This window comes from Sciurus carolinensis, chromosome 6, assembly GCF_902686445.1.
Source record: "Sciurus carolinensis chromosome 6, mSciCar1.2, whole genome shotgun sequence".
NCBI lineage: Eukaryota > Metazoa > Chordata > Mammalia > Rodentia > Sciuridae > Sciurus > Sciurus carolinensis.
In genome coordinates, this window is record NC_062218.1 from 80456376 (window position 1) to 80478191 (window position 21816).

Genomic DNA, 21816 nt, shown 5'->3' on the forward strand with positions numbered 1-21816 from the left:
GGAAAAGGTAGATCTTGAGTAACAGACTAGAAAAAAATAAACTCCAAGGAGAGAGTGTCCTGAGGAAAACAGCAAGGAGACAGAAATGGGCACTGTGTAGGTAGAGGGCAGGTATATGTGTGTACAGAATTCTTTCACACTTGAGATACAACATAAAGACTGGGAACTGGACACAGCATTCCTGCCTAAGCATTTGCTGTTCTCAAAATTTGACTTTGCTTTTAGATTCTGTCTGCTACAGAATAAATAGGACAGTAATTTAAATTTCACATTTCAGGATATCTGCCCCAAAGATTTATCACCCGATGAAAGAACTCTGCCTTAATCTCCTTCATACCCTCTCACTGAGGATTTTTAAGTCTTTCCTTCCATGGAATAAATAATTGGGGGCTTTTCCAATTTTCTGGATAAGAAAGTGAGTTGCTGAAAGAAGTGTTTTTAGGGAAGGCAACTCTTTCAGTCATGTGTAAAACAGATGGATTGAGGTAAGGGAGGGCTGGGGAAATGGCTTTGAAAACAGCTCTAGGGATGCTTTAGAAATACTCTGGAAGTAGTGATAAAGGCCTAAATTAGTATAACTATATCTGGAGCCCACAGGACATGGTGGACAGTGCAGACATTCCCAAGGAAGACTGATAAGATGTGCTGACAGGTTGAATATCAGGCACCAAAAATGATGTCAAGGTGGCTCCATGGCTACCAGTCATTAAGTCCAGCCAGTCTGCCCCAGACTTCCTCAAAGTAAGCTTCGTCTGTACTTTGAAAGCCCCTGGCCCATTTCAAGCCATTATCGCCTGGCACCTCGATAAAGGCCTTCCTCCCTTCCTTAAAGTAGTCAAATCCTTCTTGTAGCCAACATAACCTCTCTCAGACACCACTCTCAGCACGTCACACAGCCACAGATGGTCCTCCCACCACCTACCAAAGCATAGCTAACCCCTCCACAGAACTCTATACCACTGATGCATCAGAACACTGCGTTAATAGGAAAGCTACTGTCACAAGCAGGTTAGTTTTTTGTCCAAATGTTTTTAGCCTAGTTTAACAGCAAAACAATGACCTCAATTCACTGTATCTTTAAAAAAATTTTTTTTAAGCCAGTTAATTTTAAAAGTTGAAGTAATTATAGGTGGCCAAATAGGATCTGGCATGCTTTAAAAATAAACCATAACTGACTAATTACATCCCATAAGAAATGAGTTTTGGAAGGGCTTCAACCTTTGTTTTTTAGCTTTAATTAAATATTTGTACCAAGTAGCTCTTTTGAAAATCATGTAACCCACTATATAGGCAGGGTATTCTCAAGTATTGAATAAAGTATAGACAATATTAAAATGCTCGTAAGTTTATTATACTGTTGATTTTTGCCATTACAAACCAGTACTACTGCAACAAAACTTGCTCTATGACCAAAGAGATCTATGTTCACTTATTTCTAGGAATTATTCCTCAACATATCAGGGCTATAAAAATCTAATATATAATTTACTAAGCAGTTTTACTAAGTAATATTAATTTTATCATGTAATATTAATTCCTAACATGATTCCTTGAGAGTGATCATTTACCTATATGGGTAGTTTATAACTGTCTCTAAAGAGTTATTTGAGATATCCTTAGCTTCCATGCTGAGCCTATCATGGAAATCTTAACTCAAAATTACCCTGAATTGTTCTCGAACTGTTAGAAATAAACATTTATAAAATACTTGCTGGTATTTACCTATGTATCTAAATTGTCATGATAAAGATATTTCAGAAAATTTCAAAATCAAGTATAATTTTGAAAAATTGCCCCAAACAAGTCACTTTCTATAAATAGTGATGGTACAGGTAAATTATTTAAGTGAGATCATTTTAAGAAATAATTATAAAATACTAAAAAAAAAAAAAAAAAAAAAGAGAGAGAGAGAGAAAGAAAGAAGGAAAGAAAGAAAAAAAAAAAAGAAAGAATTATAGGTAGCCAGTTATCATTTATTGAGTGCTTGAAATGTATCAGGCCTGCTAATTATTTTTACCACTACCTCCATGGATTCTCACAAATGCCCTTGTGTGGTAGATACTTGGGTTCTTATTTCTCAGGTAAGTCTTATGAATTATTTAAGGTTAGACAACTGAGTGACCTGGGACTCAAGCCTAGTAACACTTTAAGAACTATGATTTTTCTATTAATGTCTCACTCTAAAAACTGTGCTTTAACCCACCATTTTACATAGCTAGCTTTTTCCTGCCCTTCTCCAACAAGTAGGTGTTTAAAATGTGAAAAATCTAAAATGGAGAGGACTCAGAACAGACAGAGAGTCACATTTTTGGTTTTGTACTGTGGCTTAAGGAGAGTATCAGGCAACTGAAGAACTTGTTCTCAGTTGTGCAAGTAAACAGTAAAAAATAGATATGATTTTCCTTGAGATATAACATATAAAATAGATCATTTTTCTTTCCTAAAAGAGGCACTATACTGTTTAAAAACATGTGGTTGTGATTTTTTTATTTTATAAGTCATTTTAGTCTTTGTTCTTTATAATATCACCTGATAGAGAATCCAAAGACTATTCCATAATTATATCTTGACTACTGTAATAAAGAAATATTTAGGCAGAGAGAGAGGAAGAAGAAAGAAAATAGGAGTTAAAGAAGGAAATAGCATAGGAAATCAGACAGTTGATTCCGAAAAATCAAATATGCCAGCAGTTGTCAAAAGCCAGCAATACACATAGAATGATATATGATACGAAATTTAGAGATAATGCAAAACTGCTTTAATAAACAGCATCTTCATTGTCTCAAACCTTTTATTAGATGTCAAAAGAAGAGTCATTAAGGTTCACAGAACCAATCTAATATTTTTGCCTTGTGAATCAATCCAACCTTAGCTGTAGAAGAAACTCCTTTTCTGTGGACTTTGGATAATAAGATCAAAGAGCATATGTAGTAAAGAATAATTTCTTTCTAGCCATTACAACACAGATGAGTGACATACAAAAGGAATTACCAAAAGAGTAGGAGGAAGAGGGAAAAACACTAATCTATTTAGTATAATCCTTGTTTTGAAGGATAGCCTCTGAAAAAAAGACACCTGATGCAGGTCAAATTAAAAAAAAACAAAATTTATTTTTGTCTTAAATCTTAGGATTTCAAACAACTTTTAAATGAACATGAAAGGCAAAAATCCTACCTGAAAAAACAGTCAAATATTAGTTACTTGACCCAGACTTTAAACCAGTAATGCTTGAAGCACAACATCCCTCCATTTTTCCCCCACAAGAGCTTAATGTTGTCCTTATAATTGTATAATAAACTTACATGTCAAAGTTAACTTGTAAAAGGAAATAAAGCTTTGCTCCTGGGATCTTGATCTCTGGAGCAGAAGTATAAAGAGAAGAGGTAAAATACGATTGGATTAAAAGAGATTTTTTTTTTTTTTTTTTTAAAACCATAAATTGATAAAATGGAGCAACTAAATCACTTTTTACAAAGTTAATCACTAGGGAGCTTGACTCTGGGAAACTACATCATTATACTCAGTGTTTTAAAAGATCACTTTGGATGCTCTTTGGAAGAATAGAAATTTGGAGGGTAGCTGGGAGATGCATGGTAGTGATCCTGAAGAGGAATGATGGTGGCTGGGAATGGGATAGTGTTAAGAGCTGGGGTTGGATTTTACACATTTTAAAGATTGACCAGACTTGCTATGCATATCAAGAAAAGAGGAGCAAAACCAAAGGTTACTGGTCAATTTCTAGGCAACTGGAGAGTGCTAACACTGACTGAGATGGTGAACATTCAGGTGGGTGTAGGTTTAAGGAGTGAAATTAAGAGTTATATTCTTATATATTAAGTGTGAGATGCCCATTAGACTTTGATGAGGAGATACTAGTTGAAAATAAGTGCCTGGAGTTAAAAAGAAAAATTCTGATCTGGAGAAAAATATTTGGAAGCCATTAACATATAAATGGCACTTAAATCGAAAGAAGTAGATGAATTGGCCTAGAGAAAGTAAACAGATAAAGAGAAGGGAACTGAGATCTCCAATATTCAGGAGCCAGGCAAACAAAGGATACTTAGCAAAGGACAAAGAGGGGTAAGAAGAAAATCAGGAAAATGTTTCTAATAGGAAGAAATGGTCAATACGATGGGATGCCAGGTCAATAGGACAGGACTAGGAAGACGACTGACAACAGTACCTGGTCAGGTGCAGTCATCTGGGGTGGAAGAGAGTGGGTTCAGTGGAGGATGGCGGGTGAAGAATACACAGATATATCCTCAAATACAACTTTTCTCTCTGTTGATTTTCCCCTTGAATACAAACTTCATTGTGTTTATTTATTTATTTTTTTTACATGTTTACTGGCTTCTACTTAATGATATGTACTTTCTTGATGGCAGGAACCATCTATGACCTATTTGGCTTTATATGTCCAATGCCTAGTTCTATGTCTGGCAGATGTCAGAAGATGAATAAAAATATTTGCTAAAAGAACAAATACTTGGTAGTTTGTAACTCTCGACTGCTATCTCTTAATCACTTATTAAAGAAGAAACATCTTAAAATATTCAACTGAATTTTTACTACATGGACGCCTTTTCTGGTCCTCTGAGCTATTATGGTTTTCAATAATGGAGTCAAAAGCAATGATACTAATTAAATAAATGTTATCTTAAAATATGCTAACACTTAGATTTCCGAATAAACATATTTGGATCCTTAAGTCTCTCAGCGAATTTCACAAGTTCAAGCCTGGTTTCACTGTTGAATAAGCTCACTGTTCAGCGGAAAAGTCTTCTAGCCAAAATTACCTCCATGGATCATGAATACAGCCCCATATTAGTTCACTACACTGTGTATGTATACCAAAAATTTTATGTACTCATGACTATTTTGCTTTGTTTTCCATAAGGAACTGTGAAAAAAAAAAAAAATTTGGCCCCAGGGGCACCATGTTGCATGCCGGTAATCCCAGCAGCTTGAGGCTGAGGCAGGAGGATCACAAGTTCAAAGCCAGCCTCAGCAATTCAGCAAGGCCCTAAGCAACTTAGTGAGACCAGTCTCTAAGTAAAATATAAAAAAGGGTTGGGGATGTGGCTCAGTGATTAAGCACCCTTGGGTTCAATCCCTACAAAAAACAAAACAAAACAAAAAGGTACCAAACAGGGATTGGGAGTATAACTCAGTGGTAGAGTGTAAGGTTAGATTCAATCTTCAGTACCAAAACAAAAAGCAAAAAACAAATAAAACGAAACTAAAAAAACAAAAACCAAAACAACAACAACAAAAACTCCACCAAAACAGATATGGAGATAATCTGGTAGAAGGAAAAACATTAACTCTTTTAATTTCATATTATCTATGGTCAATGATGATTTTAAGTACAACCCATAGAGATTGTTCAATCAAGCAAGTCTATAAAAATAAAAGCAAAATTTAAAAAGCACCACTCAAACCAAAATTTTTCCAATTTAAATCTCTCCCCAAACATTAACAATTTCCAAAATCTCCACTGAATGGAAAGTTAATATAAGACATATAAGTCATATAGCACTGTTCTATGTTTGCCTCAGACTCTCAAATATACCTAAATCCACAACATCTAATCATCTAAATATAAAATATACTTAAGTCTCTTGATGACTATACAAAAGACTGAATGAATGTTCACCAGATCATACTCATCATCTTTTTCTCCCCACCTCATCCCATTCTCCCATCTGTTTCTGACTTTTCCTTCCCTAAGGATCTCCTCCCAGTGCCAGTGAGTAGCTACAAATCTCAACTCAAACTCTTAAAGTACTGTTAAATTCTGTAGATTGATTCATCTGTAATATATACCACCAGAATCCTAGTATAGACTCCAATAATTTCTGGCCTGGACCATAAACTTTTTCATAACCTGTCTACTTCCTTCCAGATTCACTTCACAGTGATTCTGCACCTCAAGACCAGAATAATTTAAAAGTGTAGCTCAGATCACTCAAATTTCTACTCAGTGTGTCCACAGTGATGACAGCATAAAGTCCAAATTACTTCATAAGGTAATCACCTGCTTGGACCTGCTATGATCTTCTTAAACACAATAATTTTTTTTTCTCCTGCACTCCAGGTTAAGTGGAACAGGGTGTTTCTGACAATTCTCAGAGCCTGCCCTGAAGTTTTCTATTACTGTTCTTTACCTATGACATTCTCTGCTGGAGATGTGGTCCTCTATCCAGTCTTATTTCCTAAAATCGTAATACTAAAATCCTTTAAGACCCAAGGATCTTTTCTAGACCAATCACATAGAAACTCCAAGAAGAAAAGAAGTTCATGCCATTGTCTAACAATGTAGTTACTATGAACCTACAAGCTAAATTGCTTGACTGTAGAGGTCAATTCAAGGTACTAATTTGTCTCATGAATCTTTAAGGAGCTTATACCTTAACAAGATTCTCTCTTCTTATGTCCTATATTAAATCGCCAGGCATGGAAATGCTAGGTAGGTCTGACCTTTGCTGGCAAAGTATTAGTGGAGCTCCTTAAACCAGTTCTTCCTGATGATTTAACATGACTCTTAAGAGCCCTAGTGCCACAACAGAAATTATAGATAGGTAGAAATTTAGGAAATAAGGAAGGAAAAAGGGAGGGAGGGAAGGGAGGAAAAAAGGGAGGGAGGGGAAAAAATGTAAAACAAAGACAAAGAAAACAATTCTCATCTGACCTGAATTATGCCATGTTTTTCAGTTTTAGTTTGTGGAGACCTGACCATTAATTTATTGCCTTCTACTCCAGAATTTTCTAGATTTTTCACAAGTCATGGAAAATGTTGTATGAAGCTGTGATATGCAGGAGAGTCAAATGTAGGGTATATTACTTCCTCTGTTCTTTGATGTAAAACTTAGCTCTTTTTAAATGCAGAAATGACTATAATATCACATTTAGGTATAGCTTCTCAAACACTCCAAATATACTTGGGCCCAAACTGGCTGGAATCTGGTGCCAGCTCCTGAGCCTCTCTGTGACAGAGAAAAGGGTCACTGCAAATTGTTAAAAATGACCCAGCATTGGTTCAGCTGAAATTCTCATTTTTCTTCCCTTTGCTGGCTTTATCGCCAATTACCAAAAAGCTCTAGGAGCAAAGCTTCCGTAATTTTTTACAAGTGCAAATGGGGCAAATGGAAAGGCTGAATCTGGTGATTGTCCTTGGTAAGCTTCCCTGGAAATCATTCCAAGAATTCTACACTCCTTTCCTTTTAAATTCTTTTCTTGAACATGTTCCAGTCCTTCACATATGTTCTTTCTCTCTCCTCCTAATTCTGGTGCCAAGGTTCCCTGTCTATCTTTTTAGGCAATCTGGCTACTACTTTTCTCAGGGAGGAGCACCTTCCTTTGCATTGAGTAATTAACTGAGCATTTGAATAAACTTTTCAAACACTGCAGCATGGGGCACAAATTTGACTTTCCTTGATAAAAACTGTGTTAAGAGCAAGTGCTGACTGAAGGTGGGAATAAATAAATAGCAAGGTTAAATTACCTAAGCCTGGCTACATTTTTGAAGTGGAACAAATGGAATCTGCTACAACAAACCTCATTGTTCTACTTAATAAACATGTCTGACAGTGATGGCAGCGATGTGTTAGCAGATTGGGATACTGAAGTGGAGGCTTATGGAGCACATAGACTTCTGTATTTATAAGGCATGTTACTGAAAACACACACATGCACACAACTGGGGCAGGAAGAACAGAAAGAGCATAAGCAAGAGATGAATCTTTTCAGGATCTTAAGCCAAAATGAATCAAATACTGAAAAATTCACCTGGTTGAAAGAAAGGCCAAGGAGAGGAAATTACCTACCCCATAAGCTACAGAAGCAGGGACTAAAAAAATAAAAAGATCAAGTAACACATTGAAGGGTGCTACTATAAAGGACAATAACTTGGAAGGTTTAAATAAGACCCAATGCTTTGATTGAAAATAATAATATTTGTTAATACAGAGACTGAGTTCTTCATGCAAAATTAAACGAAAGCATATTTGTACAAATTTTCCAAAACAGTAAGATTTTTCCTAAATGACATGAATCCAGGCAGGAAAATTTATTTTAAGCCATTGGAGTTAACAAGAGAATGTTTTAACAGAATTCTACTTAAAGGGACTTACTTCCTGGCCTTCAGAGATGCAGAATGAGTAGCCCCTACCCCCAAACACAACCATGCAAGACTTTTTATGTAACAGTTGGGTAAGCATGATTGTATTTGAACCACTACCTTTGAAACTTTAAGCAAACATTTTAAAAAATTAAATTGACAGGCTCAGCAATAACAAAATCCGAAAACCATTTTGATAAAATTTTTGTTATACAAATCTATTACTCAAGTGTTAAAAGAAAGCCAGCTATATATTACTGGAGAAATTAGCTAAAATAAATTATTTTCATTTTAAATATAAATGTTTAGGGAGAAATATGTAATTACAGTAATACATGCTCATTTAAAATATGTAGAGCTTATGCAGACCACATGATCACAAATACCAATTTAAATGATTATAAAGTTGTAATTTGTGATTTTATTTATTTAGCAACTTGTCCTCCCATTCAAACAAATTTATCTACATTTTAGAAAGTTTGATATCCTGGATATCTGTATTAGTATATCTGAATTTTTATGCAAATCATGAAAGTAACTTTCTAGTGAACACTTCATGTATAATCAATTTGAAATGGTTTTGAAATATTCAAAGTGAGCTGAAAACAACTTTCAGGAGATATTTATGCCAATTCCAACTCCTATTCCTGGACTCACAATGTCCCCCTGCCCATTTAAAATGAAAAGATTCCAAGATTTTTTCTCTAAAAATAGAGAACTTGAATACTAGTGGTAAATCAGGTTTATCTTTTGAAACAGTGAGGAATTGTCATTTGAGAAAACCGAGATATTGATGTTTTCAAAGACTGTTTCCATGAACCCTAATAACCTGGTATATTTACTCAATTATATCTAAAGAACTTGTTTATTCTGCTTAAATCAGTTTGCTAAAAATTCCTAAACTCACTCTCTGAAGACTTAGGTCAAGTGGATTATTTAGCAGAGTTAAATCAAATGAACAAAATAATGTGGGCAAAAAAAGAACTCTCTGCTGCTTAATTTTATTGAATAAAACTGTTGAAATTTATGGTCCTTAGAAAGTCATTTGAAGAGGTAATCGTTATCACTTTGCATTGGCCATAGTCACGTGGAGGCCATTTGTCTTCAAGAATCAAGTACCTTTCTATATAAGCACAGCAATGGTGGGAGGAGTTTTATGTGACAAATAAAAATCATCTCTTCTCCCTGAGAGAACAGATTAACCATCAGAAACATTTTTCTAATTATCTGACACATGCCAACATATTCCCAGACAGAAGCTACAATTTAGAGTCATGAACCTTACTTCTGATAAAGATGGAAAGTAAAAAAGACCAAATAAATATTCTTCCACTGGAGGATAAAAAGCTCAGCCACATGCCTTCTGTTGGCAACTGCTACCATGCCATGGGGGAGCCCTGGTCTGGCTGAGCCAGGAGAGGTACTGAGGGCACATTTGTGGGAGGCCTGTGTGAACACTCCAGAGGATCCTGAAATACTGACAGTGTATACGGTCACCCCAAAGGTCCCTCATTTCTTCAGCTTCTTCCCACTTTTCATCCAACATGGCTTGACATTTTCCCTCAATTCCTGCCTGCTTTATTCACCCCCTCTTAAAAAAAGTTTCTAGAGCTGAAGTGATAGGCCTGAGGACAGGAACAGGTTAAGTCAGGAAGAAGACAGTGTCCAACTGGAAAGCCCAAGTCAGCTTATTCAGTTTCCCCTCCCACCCTCCAGCATGCCACTGCTTCTATCACCAGTTTTTCAGGAGAAAAAGAATCCTAAGATTACTTGAAAAAGATAGTAATGATATCAATAGGCAGTAGAAGCAGTCAAGAGCAAACAAAGTCATCAAGTTCATTTCACTGACTTTTGACTACAGTAAAATAGGGGGAAAAAATCAAGAAGTGGTGGGAGAGAAAAAATTTTTGATCTCCTGTCATCTAGAAGAAACTGGTATATAAATGTAGAGGCTTCTGGACCACTCTCACCTTTGCCACAAGCATGAAAACACAAGGTTATAGGCAGAAGAAATAAAGGCCACACAAAGGTAGAAAAAAAAATTGTACTCCCCCTCCTGGGCTTCAAGCGGTCATGCAGATTAGTGGGCACTAGGGACATTTCTATCACTTCACTCACCCTGTGTTCACCATTCCCCTCCCCTAGTGTGGGCCTCTTCCTCACCAAATACAGTGTCAATCTCATTGTTCAACTGTACAGTTTGCCTGTTATTTCCCAAGGTGGTTGGCTGTACTCCTGTCTCCAGAGAGCCTCTCCCCATCAGCTGTGTCAGGCTTTCTCTGCACCCTAGGTCTGTTTCTATCTGGGGGCTGGTCTCCTCTTGCTGGTTTCTTTCTCTCCAGACGTCTGTATGTTTTTCTCTTTACATCCCCTGATCTACCTTCTTCCCACTGTCATTCCTTCCCACGACCTTCTCTTGGAATAGGCAAGCTTATCTCTACGTCTTACAGGGCTGAGTTTCTCTCCACCGTCTGCCTTAGTCCCTCTGCCTGTGTAGCTGACTTTCCCCATGTGGGCCTCCCACTCCATGTTGGTGCTGGTCTCTCCACTGCAGGTGCACCTGTCTGGGAGTAGCTACTGGCACATGCAGTTTTGTATTTCTTTTATCTCTCTACATCTTAATTGTTAGTATACACTGAAGCCATACTTGAGACTCTTTCTCCCTGGGATTTCTTAGTGTGTAGGAAGGTATCTCTTTCTCTGTATGTGCACTCCTCCGCTCTGTCACTCTTCCTCAGCCCCCTCCTCATCCTGTGTTTTTCAACATATGCTTCTCTAGTGGTTACATATGCATCCTGGTGGGTAGGTTCATGTGTCCACCCAATTGACAGCCTTTCTTAGATAATGTTCATCTCTGAATCTTTCCTGCTGTGTTGTCATATATCCTATCATGTGAGTTCATATACTTCCCAAAGTGTACATAACTGTGTGCTCCTCCTATGTCCATGTTAATGTGAGGAGACTCTAAACTGGCTCAGGTTCACACCTCCCCTGCCATTCTGCTTAGGACTCTGTGTCTTCTCTGTATTTAAAGTGCTTGGCACTAGTGGGAGCTCAACAGATGTTAATTCTTTTTTCCACTTTAATCTGAATAAGTATGAGAGTCTGTCTGGGTGTCCCTCTGTTCCTCTGTGCGTTTTATGAGACCAGTTAGAGTGTGTTCCTTGGTATGAATTGAGTTATTTGTCAGGATGCCCTGTGAGTTATATCTCCCTGTCTCCTTGCCAAGTAAAATGTTACCGGTCCCACATATGGTACTATCTTTCCCTCAAGCAATGCGTCCATTCCTGCCTCCCTCATTCCACACTCCTTACTGCATGTCCATGAACAACTTCCCCATGCCCCCTGGTTGCCAGTGTCTCTTCTTGGTGCCCCTCTCAAGAGTTCCACTCCTTTCAACGAGAAAACGTTCCTGGATTTGTGCCCCAATTGCGGTGTATGTGCGTCCGAGCCTCTCCCTGTACTGGAGATGTGTGCCCCTGGTTTTCTCTCCCGGACGCAGGGTAAGAGTCAGAAATCTCTCCCCGGGACGCAGTGTATCCTCCCACAGTCAGGATCGCCCCTTGTCTAAGTCCGCGAGTCAGCCCCGGGCACTGAGCGTCTTTCTGGTATGTTGAGCCTCCTCGCCCTTCTTTTCCCAGAACCCAAAGTCATGTTCCCGGAGCTAGATATATGTGAGTCCTCGTGAGTCTCCCTGGGACGCGGTGTCGGGTTGTGATCCCGGACGCGGTGCGTCTCCGCGAACATAATGTCTGTATTCCGGAGTCCCTGCGAGTGCAAGGTGTGTCCCCCTTCCCCAGTACTGTGAGCGACTGTGTCCTAGCCTTTTCGAGCACACGGTGTGTCCACCCCTCAACCCCCGCATACATAAAGCGCCTGTGTCTCCGAGTCTCTGGGAGTACAAGTTGCGTCCTATCCCTATACGAGGAGCGCCTGTGTGCTGTTCTCTCGGGTCTACGGTGCCACGGTGTTATCCCGAAAAAGCGGACAGCCTGTGCCACGGGTACCCCTGATTCTTTACTGATACGCTTCATACGCGCCCCCTCCCCCGCCATGGGCAGCGTGGTCATTTCACTTCTTGCCCTGGGGCCTCTCTCCCTTCTTGAGACCCAACCAGCCAGGAAGCCCGCGGGCGCCGTCGGAAAGTCCCGCAGCGGCGGCGCAGCCAAGTCAGGGCTGCGGCTGCCTTGGCCCCGCCGCCAGGGGCCGCCCGCCCGCCTGCCGCCTCCCCACGCCCCGGCGCCCCGCTGGCCCGGGACCGCGGCGTCAGCGACCCTGCCTAGCCCTGCCCTGTCCTACCGCCACGGGCGCTGACGGCAGCAGCGGCGAACCACGGTTCCCGGGGTACCTGCGCCGGGTGCCAGGACAAGGGGAGGCGCGGCCGGGCGGTGAGAGGTGCCCTTTTCCTCCCCGAGCCGGGTCGGCCGGCCGGCTCACCTTGTGGCTCTGGTAAGTCTCGAGCGCCCGGATCGCTGTCTCGGTGAGCTTCACATGCAGTACGGTGATGTTGTCCTGCCCTAGCCGCCCGCACGACAGTCCATATCGCTGCTCCTCCCGCAGGCCCGCCGCCCCCCCTGCCGCCATCTTAAACTCCCCGGGGTGCCACCGCCGACGCCGCTTGGGCTCTAGCCTCCACTGCGGCCGCGGCTGCTCGGGCTTCTGCAGCCGCCGCCACAGCTACGGCCATCCCGCTGCTGACGTACTGTCATATACTGCGCGCAGCCAGACCTCGGGCTGCCACCGCCGCCACCCGCCCCACCCTCTGGCCCCGCGCCCCGCCCCGGACTCGTCTCATTGGCCTTGTTCCCCTCAGAGCTGCCCTCATTGGCCGCCCTCCACCCTTAAGGGGGCGGGGCCCAAAGTCGCTGGAGTTTGGTTCCCGGGACGGGACGTCCGAGAAATGAGAGGCTGACGTCGGGGTGACGCTCCAACTTAATCACACCTGACGTCACGTCTGGTTGTCTTGGCTCGCCGATTACGATTGGCCGGGTTGATTTGGGGATCGCCTGCTAATTGGGTGTCCAGGCTGTTTGGTTACCTACCTAAGTCGGAGCCCCGCCCCTCGGGGGGTGATAGTGGAAAGTAATGGTAGTAGTGGAGTCTCACTGCGCTGATAGTCCTTGGAGAGGAGGCTCCCCACCCAAAAGGTGTGAGGGCATGACAAGTGACCATGTAAACACTTTGTCCCTCGACGGCTGCGGAAGTTTGTAGAGCATGGCGTGTGCAGGTGAAGACAGTCGTTGAAAAGTTTCTCCAAACTAAGTTCAGTACTGTAGTTGAGCAGATGTGACAGGGAGGACTCCCTTAGTCACTTTTCTCTAAACTTGAGTTTAGTGAGTTGACCCTAGGCTTTAGGGGTTGTTTTAAATTGTGCGAAGTATCTTAAATAGAAGGTCATGTCGAAGATTTAAATTTCTTTCGAAATTGGTTGGCTTAGCATAATAGAGAATTGAACTTCAAGGTCGTTCCCATGAAAATGTTCATCTGGAGCTTGCCATATATAGTCAGGATCATGCCTTTTAATGGAGTAGGGAGGAGCAACCCTGGTTCAAGTGCTATCTCCTTTCAGAGGACCCTGGAAGGGTAGAACTGACCTTGACCTAAATTAAAAGAAACATTGACATCTCTTTCTCTGGAGTTCCGTCCATCTTATTTGATAGGGCTGTGGAGAAAACACACTATAAGACTAGGAGATGGGCCATTGAGGTTATATGGAGGAAATGGGGCCATAAGGATGCAGAGGCCTGGCATACTTGACATTCCAGCTGATGCTGTGTGTGGGTGTGGCTAAAGCAGGGAACATAATCTAGACTCCTCTTCAGGCAGTGTGTAGATAGACTGACAGATAGGCTTCCCTAGATGATGAATTAATTGGGTCATCAGAAACACTAGATAAAAACAAACCTTTGAAAACATTAAGAGGCAGTTTAAAAATATATTTTCAAAAATTTTGAGATGCTTATCTTTATGATTGTTAAAACTTAGATGCATTTTGCTGGAATTCCCTGGAAAATATACAGGTATTTAATCAGTATTTCTTTTCCTGCTAAATAGGATTAGGGCTACTATTTTCCATGATTCCACACCCTACACCACTCACACACCTGAATATATCCCTTCCCCACCCTACAGGTACACTCTCTTTTGATTCAGACCCTTGCCTTGTATGAATATAATGTGAATTTCAGAACAAATTCTTTTTCCCGTAGGATTTGAATTAAGTGCAAGTGCTTGTGTTAGGTGTTGTTTTATCACAAAAGAGCAGTTTGTAAACGGACTTAACTGAAATCCACTAGAATTGGCTGGCTCTTAAGTCATGATTATCACTTGCTAATTTAGTTTATCTTAGTGTTAACACAGAGTGTCAGTTATCTTAAATTCATCAGAGGGAAATTAAGACAATAAAAAATGGATTAATAATTCTACTTTTAGAAGGCAAGTAGAGGCTTTATTACCTGGTTTTCTTAGCTTTCCAGAAACAAAAACCCTACCCAACCAGTTCATATCTACATGAGCTATAAAATTATTTTTTCTCTTGTTTGTTTTACTTTCCTAGGAAAGGACTGGCCATGTATCTAAAGCCTTAAATTTTTGAGGTGAGGGGAGGTTTGACTAGAAGAAGTAAAAGTTGCTTTTTCTGTGAGGATGGGTAAATCCCCACCCACGTAACATCCTAACTTGGTCTCCTCTTACTCAGAACTTCTGATGACATCCAAGATGGGCAGGAAACAAGGATAATTTTCAGTGTAGTTTTTGAAGGTCTAAAGTGTGGCCTCATTAGTAAATTTATTTTTTTCTTAATTGTGATAGGAAAATTTTTCTTATGCTCTATTTTAGTGGGTAACAGATCTTTCAGTAGACAATATATCATTGTATTGGGTTAATGTTTACATTCCCCCCTTTGAGCTTTTCAACTGTAGAACGAAGCAATGATCATGTACAAAGTAATATGGTAATCTAGTAGTGTCTCTTAATTGACATCTCACAGGCATAGCATGCATTATGCTTGCCTGAGTCAGATGATCAAGTTGTGCTGTTCATAAGGATAATTACTTTTGAGAGGGCTGATGAAAGTTGCTGTTTGAGAAAGTTTTCATTGTATACATGTTTTCTGTATTTTTATTTAGTTTAAATAATTAGTCATTAAGTTCCTAAGGAGCATACTATAGAGAAAAATATTTTTCTTCAAAAAAAAGTAAACTTTATAGTCTCTAAAGGAGTTTTCTGTTTTGAAGCAACATACTCAAAACAAACCAATTAGATATTTAATAAATGCTAATTTAGATGGTATTGATAATAAGCTAAAAAATTCAAAGACATGAAACATCTGAAGAGGTTTTGTGGTGGTGGTGAAACTTGAATATCTCTTGAGGGCAGAGTAGATTCTAGATAAGTGGAGGTGTTAATAGATGGAAAGAGGCCAAATGAAAATGATCTTTATGATCATTATAGTAGAACCAATTCACTTTGTGAATGAGAAAGTAGAGACCCTGCTAATTTAAAAGTATCCTGTCTACCCTGTTATAATCAGAAGAGGCAGGATCTGAATTAACTCTCTAAGTGTGCTTCTAGTACCTATATATACCATGTAGCTATTGTTTGGATTTAACTGAGAAGAAATATGCCTTAGAAGATAGTTAAGAGTACGCAAAGGCAAAAGTGAAGTAATGTGACACATGGCCCACTCTCTTTCTGATGTCTAATATACAGTGTAGGCAGAGGATGTCTGAACATTAAGGCCTTCTCTGGTCTTCAGATAAGGGAATACTCGATATTCCTGATTGCTGCATATTTAATGACCATTTCTGACATCTTCAATGCTGAGGTCACTAATTTAGACACCTTTAGGGACCAGTGGGTCCCAAGTGAGTGAAACAATACAGATAAAATGTCATAGGCACTGAAGGTGCTGGACTGTGGTAAGCTGGGGGTGTTTAAAGAATTCAGTGGTTTCATCAGGATGTTTTACCATAAAATTTTTAAAAAAGAATTCAGTGGTTTCTTGGTTCAGTTGATTGTTGTCAAGCAAACATGCAGGGGCTCACCATTGCTATATCTAATTTTTCTTTTCTTTGGGATACCAGGAATTGAACTCAGGGGCACTGGACCACTGAGCCATATCCCCAGACCTATTTTATATTTTATTTGGAGACAGGGTCTCACTGAGTTGCTTAGTACCTCACTTTTGCTGAGATTGACTTTGAATTTGTGATCCTACTGCCCTAGCCTCCAGAGCTGCTGGGATTACAGGCATGTATGTGTCTGGCACTAGATCTAATTTTTCAAGAAGAGATTGAAAACAAAGATTTTTATATATGAACCTCCTTATTTTTATTTACCTTCTTAATAAAAGATGTTAATATATATTTTCTGGACACTAAATATGTCTTTGAGCTGGGTACGGTGGTGCATGCCTATAATCTCAGCAACTTGGAAGGCTGAGGCAGGAGGATCACAGTTGGAGGCCAGCCTAGGAAACTTAGTGAGACCCTCTCTCAAAATAAGATTAAAAAGGGGTAAGGAATGGAAATGGAGCTCAGAGGTAAAACACTTTCCTAGCATGATGGAGGCCCTGGGTTCAATCTTCATTATTGTAAAACAAACAAACAACAATAGAAAGTCTTTGAGCCAGAGTTAGCACACACATTTCTAGTTTTCATTGTCTACTTTAGTGATTTTCATTGCAGAAGACAATCTATCTTGTACCTGTCTTAGCAGTTTTATGAGTTATTTCTTAATCCCACCCATACAAAAAGCCAATGCCTACTAATGCCTACTAATGTCACTAATAGTGGCTTCCATTGTGCAAAGAGAACACAGAAAATTTTTTAATTATAGCAGAAAAAGTTTCTGAATGGAGAATTTCCAGGTGGAAATTCTTTCCCCGGAATTCTCTGGTACCTCCTGTCCCCTTTGTGTTTGACTTGTACCATTACACTGCTCTTCTTTCAAGTCTTGCCTCACACTGTGCAAAACTCTTCTCTTTTCCTTGGACACGTTTAAAGTAGGGTTTAAAAGAATTTCACTGTTTATAGAGAATAAAAATGAAATACCTACAGGAAGAGTATAAATATTTGCCATGTAAATACAAGTTACAAGCTAAATAATTATTATTGTATCATGTGTGAATTTTTTTTACTGTGTAAGTATAAGAAATGTCACATTGTATTATTTGTTGTTGTTATTATTATTTCTAAATCTGGATCTGAGTCCCCCCTCAACTCACTAAGGGATAGAACAATATATTCATAGGTCATACAAATGTCTCAGAATAATGGCGGGAGGCTTTCTGGTCTATGTCCATCACTGCTAGTATAATCCATTAGAGGCTCAATAATTTGTCTTTAGGAGGGTTTAGGATAGAGCACAATATAGATGGATGGAACCAGAGGACCTGAATTGAAGCTGGGTTTTTACTTAAATTGTGTATTTATTGGGGGTAAGATTAAGAGGGTATTGATGGGGATTATCAGAAGGGAGTTTGAAGCTTTCCTGTTCATTTATATGATCATGGTCCAAGTCCACACAATTTTCTGAAAGGGATAGCTCATCTGGGAACTTTGTTGAGACAAGCAGCTTAATTCAATTCCTCTGACTTAGGGAATTACATTTCTTTCTCCTTCTAGGACAGTGGGTTCTTTTAAAATATTGTGATCTGGATGTAGGAAAAGTTTCATCTGTCACCACTCGTTGGCCCCCCAGAATCCAGCTACCACTGGATTCTCCCCTTCTGTTTCAATACCTTCTTCACTCTTGGGGCTGAGTAGAGGCTAGGTGAGCAGGGCTATCTCTCATTATTTCATGTATATTGAACATGGTGCACTCTGGCTTCCTAAAATAGTGACACTTAGTCTTCACTAACACCTTTCGAGCTTCTTTCTCTGTTTTTGATCTTTCCTCACTCAAAAAAGCAGTCTTTAGGGAGTTGCATGTACCTTGGAGGCAAAAAGAGTCAAATTTGTTTTTCCTGTACACCAAGAAAACTCTCTCCTCCTTTTCTGATTGAGCAGAATGTCCTGCCCACAGAATTGCACAATACAGTAATTCAAGTATTGCTTTCTCACACAGGATAATTGTTTTATGGTTTTTCAACATAGTGTAAAGTGCCCTGAAAGATGTCAGAGAGGTTTGGAGAAGGAGAAGAATGATGAGGAGTGATCTTAAATTCCATGCTGTTTTGTACCAAAAAGGAGAATGTGTATTTCTGAATAAATGAAGGAGTTAGGTAGAAGGTGGGAAGGATGTTTGTTAAGTGTTTCACTTTTAAACATGCTAATAGTGGACCAAATGCCATCAATATCAAGAAAAATACTGATGATTATTAATAGCTTCTTCTCGATATTCTTGATGGGACTTTGAAGTTTAAAAGCAATTGTTATACTATCTCTGAATTTTCTCAGTAACTCTGTGAGGTAGTCATTTTTATTCTTTTGTTACCTGTTATGATTTGGATGGGAGGTGTCTCCCAAAAACTCATGTGTGAGGCAATGCAGAAAAGTTTAGAAGTGACATGATTGGGTTATGGGACCCTTAACTTAATTGCAAATTCATCCTTTAGTGGGGATTAACTGAGTGGTAACTGAAGGTAGGTAGAGTATGGATGAAGGAGGTATATGGCATTGGAGGATGTGACTTTGTGATATCTTTCTCTGCTTCCTGATCATGTGAGCTGCTTTCCTCTGCCACACTCTTCTGCCATGATGTTCTGCCTTACCTCAAGCCCCAAGGAATGGACCCAGCTATCTATGGACCGAGATCTCTGAAACTGTGAGCCCCCAAATAGACTTTTCTTCCTCCACAATTGTTCTGGTTGGGTCGTTTAGTCATAGCAGTGAAAAAACTGACTAAAACATTACCTTTGAGGTAACTGAGGCTCAGATAGTGTATTGCCCACTTGATAAGTGACAGAGCCAGGTCAGAACCTAAGATTTCACTGATCCCAATTTAGCACATCTACTTTTGGACATGGCTGTAAGGACTGAAAAATTAAACTGAATGTGTCAGGTTGGCACAATAAAGCAAATGGTTGGTTCTACTTCCTTGGACATGTTGGAGTTTGGTTTTGTTGGTCTTGAAAACAAGACATAAGTAATTTGTATCATCTTTTCAACACCAAATGCCAGATATTCTTCTAAATAGAAAGAAGGCAAGTAAAATGATCCATTCGACTTTCATGGATTATAGTTAGCATAGTGACTTTAGTGAGATTTATGAAAGCTAATTCTGTTTATGTGTGGCATGAATGATTCTTGATATATTGGAACCTTTGGTATAATGAATGTGCATAGTACATAGTATCCATTTGAAACAGCTCAGATTATAATTTTAAGTTATTATAAAGATTATAGTTGTTATGTCTTTACTTTCATTGCATGTTGTTCATATCTATGATTTATTTGATGAGCTTTTAATCAAAATAACCCCAATAATATCACTATTTCCCTGGGAAAATGCCACTTTGTGGCATTGTTTCAGAATACTTTATGGCAAAAATATGAATAAATAGAGAATAAATGTATCACACCTATGAGCACAGAAGATTTTTCTGATTTTACTTAGTTATAATTGCAGATGTGGCTGATCCCATTTTGTTTCAATTAGTCATTTATTCAAATATCTTCTTTTATCATCTTTAGTCTTTGGATTTGTTATCTCCTACTATTTTTGGAGATTTAGCTATTGCTTTTACATTTGGAAAAATTAAGAAACAACATGTCCCTTTAGATTAGAATATTTATAGAGTTAGTAACTGGACAATATAGTCTAGTAGAAGATATTAAGATATAAGAGTAAGGGATATTAGGTGAGAAGCACTATATAGGCACTAATTCTATGATATAGGAGTTTCAGATACTAGGAATTATTCACCTCAGGGCATTAGAAATGTTTCATGGAAGAGTTAGCATTGAAATATCAAAGACATTATTACCTCATGTACATATATGACTGCATGACCAATGTGATCCTACAATATGTATAATCAGAAAAATGAGAGATTGCACTTCATTTATGTATGATCTATCAAAATGCGTAAATGCATTCTACTGTCATGTACAACAAACTATAGCAAATTAAAAAAATTTAAAAAATGTTTTGTGAGTTTTTGTTTGTTTAGTTTTGTTTTGTTGCCATAGTCTCAAATGGTAACTAACATATATCTGAAAGACTAAAGATTTTCAAGAACTCAAATGACACAACTTTCCCTGGCTGCATTTTGACTTCAATTCTAATTGATGAATTATCTGAATACAACCCAGTTTATGGTAACCAGTCTTTTAAAGAAAGAAAGGATTTGTAACTTTGATAATGGTTACGATATCATTGTAATGATTATAATAATGTTGTAAGCTTAAGGATCTTATAAGCCATCATTAGGTGTTATGGGGAAAGACAGTAAGATGGTTTAACTGGCTTATGGAGCACATGCAGGTGTTTTGTGACGGATGGTGAAAAGAGCTTTTAGTAATGGGTTAAGAAATTTGTATTTTTCTGTGAACAATGGGGAATCACAGGAGTTTTTTGATCAGGAAGTGTCATGATCTAATCCATGTTAGATTAGATCACCTGTCCAGGTGACAGCAGTTTGAGAAGTAGATTAGAATGTGGAATACAGGAAAAGGGGAACTAAGTTAGGAGTCAAAAAGTAATGAGGTCCTGTATTAAGGTACTGACAGTGAGCATGGAGAAGTGGGGAGGAGGATACGAAAGTCTCTATGAAGGTAGAATCAAGTTCTGGCAACTTGATTTAGGTATGAGAGGTGATTGAACATGAGGAATAAAAAATAATTACTAGCCTCAAGTTTGGTTTACTAGAAGATAATATGAAAAGAAGTAAGGAAATCAGGGGAAGTAGCTGGTTTAGATTAGAGGTATTGGCGGATTCAGTGTTTGAAAATGTTGGTTTTAGGTCTCAGAATCAACCCCATGAGTAATAATAGGAGGTGTGGATTGGACAAGTTTTCTGAGGGAGTTTATAAGGAAAGAGGAAGAGAAAACAAAGAACCTGGAGTCTTCCTAAGTCCCATGCCCACCTTAAGGGCTGCACAGCTCCTTCCATTCAGAATTATGGCCGTGGTGGCCCACTCTTATTTACCCAAGTATCTTAAAACTGAGGAGTGTGTGTGTACCTCTGAGTGTATTTCCAAGATTTCTCTAGTAGTAGAATCACTCTTAATCACTTGTATTCATACATGTTTCTTGGAGTGGGAAAAAGGGGTGGAATCAATAGCTGCCCTTAGGCATTGCACTTATTTGAAGCACACCCACATCCATTGGCTATGTTATAGCAGAAAGTAGGTGGCCATTCACTGTTGTAGGCAGTAATTGGGGTGCCTGAAGGCACTGTGATTTGCAGAGTTGAGGGAACAAAAGAGATTATTGGGGAGAATTAACAGACCAATGATCAGAGGAGGCTCTGTATTATGTGGAAGTTTAAAATTGGGTATACCATGAAATAATGAACAGTGTGAGGCTTACATGGTAATTTGAAAAAAGTGTTTAGTAGAAGATTCTTATTATTGGTAATAGCCATACACTTAGTGAATAAAATTTGTTGGTTGTACACAGATTGTACTCAGTGGGATCAAAATTTGAGTTCAATCCTAGGAAATCTTATATAACTGGAAAAGGAAAGGAATACATTTATTCCTTTAATACCAAAGTCTGGTATTGTTGCATAGTACTAAAATCTATAATGC

The 21816-nt window shown here is 39.1% G+C and overlaps 1 protein-coding gene and 1 long non-coding RNA gene across 2 annotated transcripts in view; one reads left to right on the forward strand and one right to left on the reverse strand.

Moving 5' to 3' along the window:
* Ell2 (elongation factor for RNA polymerase II 2) overlaps window positions 1-12845 on the reverse strand; it is a 70291-nt gene extending 57446 nt beyond the window's left edge. The window contains exon 1 of the mRNA XM_047554888.1: window positions 12557-12845. Coding sequence (XP_047410844.1) covers window positions 12557-12703 — 147 coding nt within the window. The 5' untranslated portion in view covers window positions 12704-12845. The remainder of the gene's footprint in view (window positions 1-12556) is intronic.
* LOC124986510 (uncharacterized) overlaps window positions 12352-21816 on the forward strand; it is a 209999-nt gene continuing 200534 nt past the window's right edge. The window contains exon 1 of the long non-coding RNA XR_007109017.1: window positions 12352-12568. This is a non-coding gene — a long non-coding RNA (uncharacterized LOC124986510). The remainder of the gene's footprint in view (window positions 12569-21816) is intronic.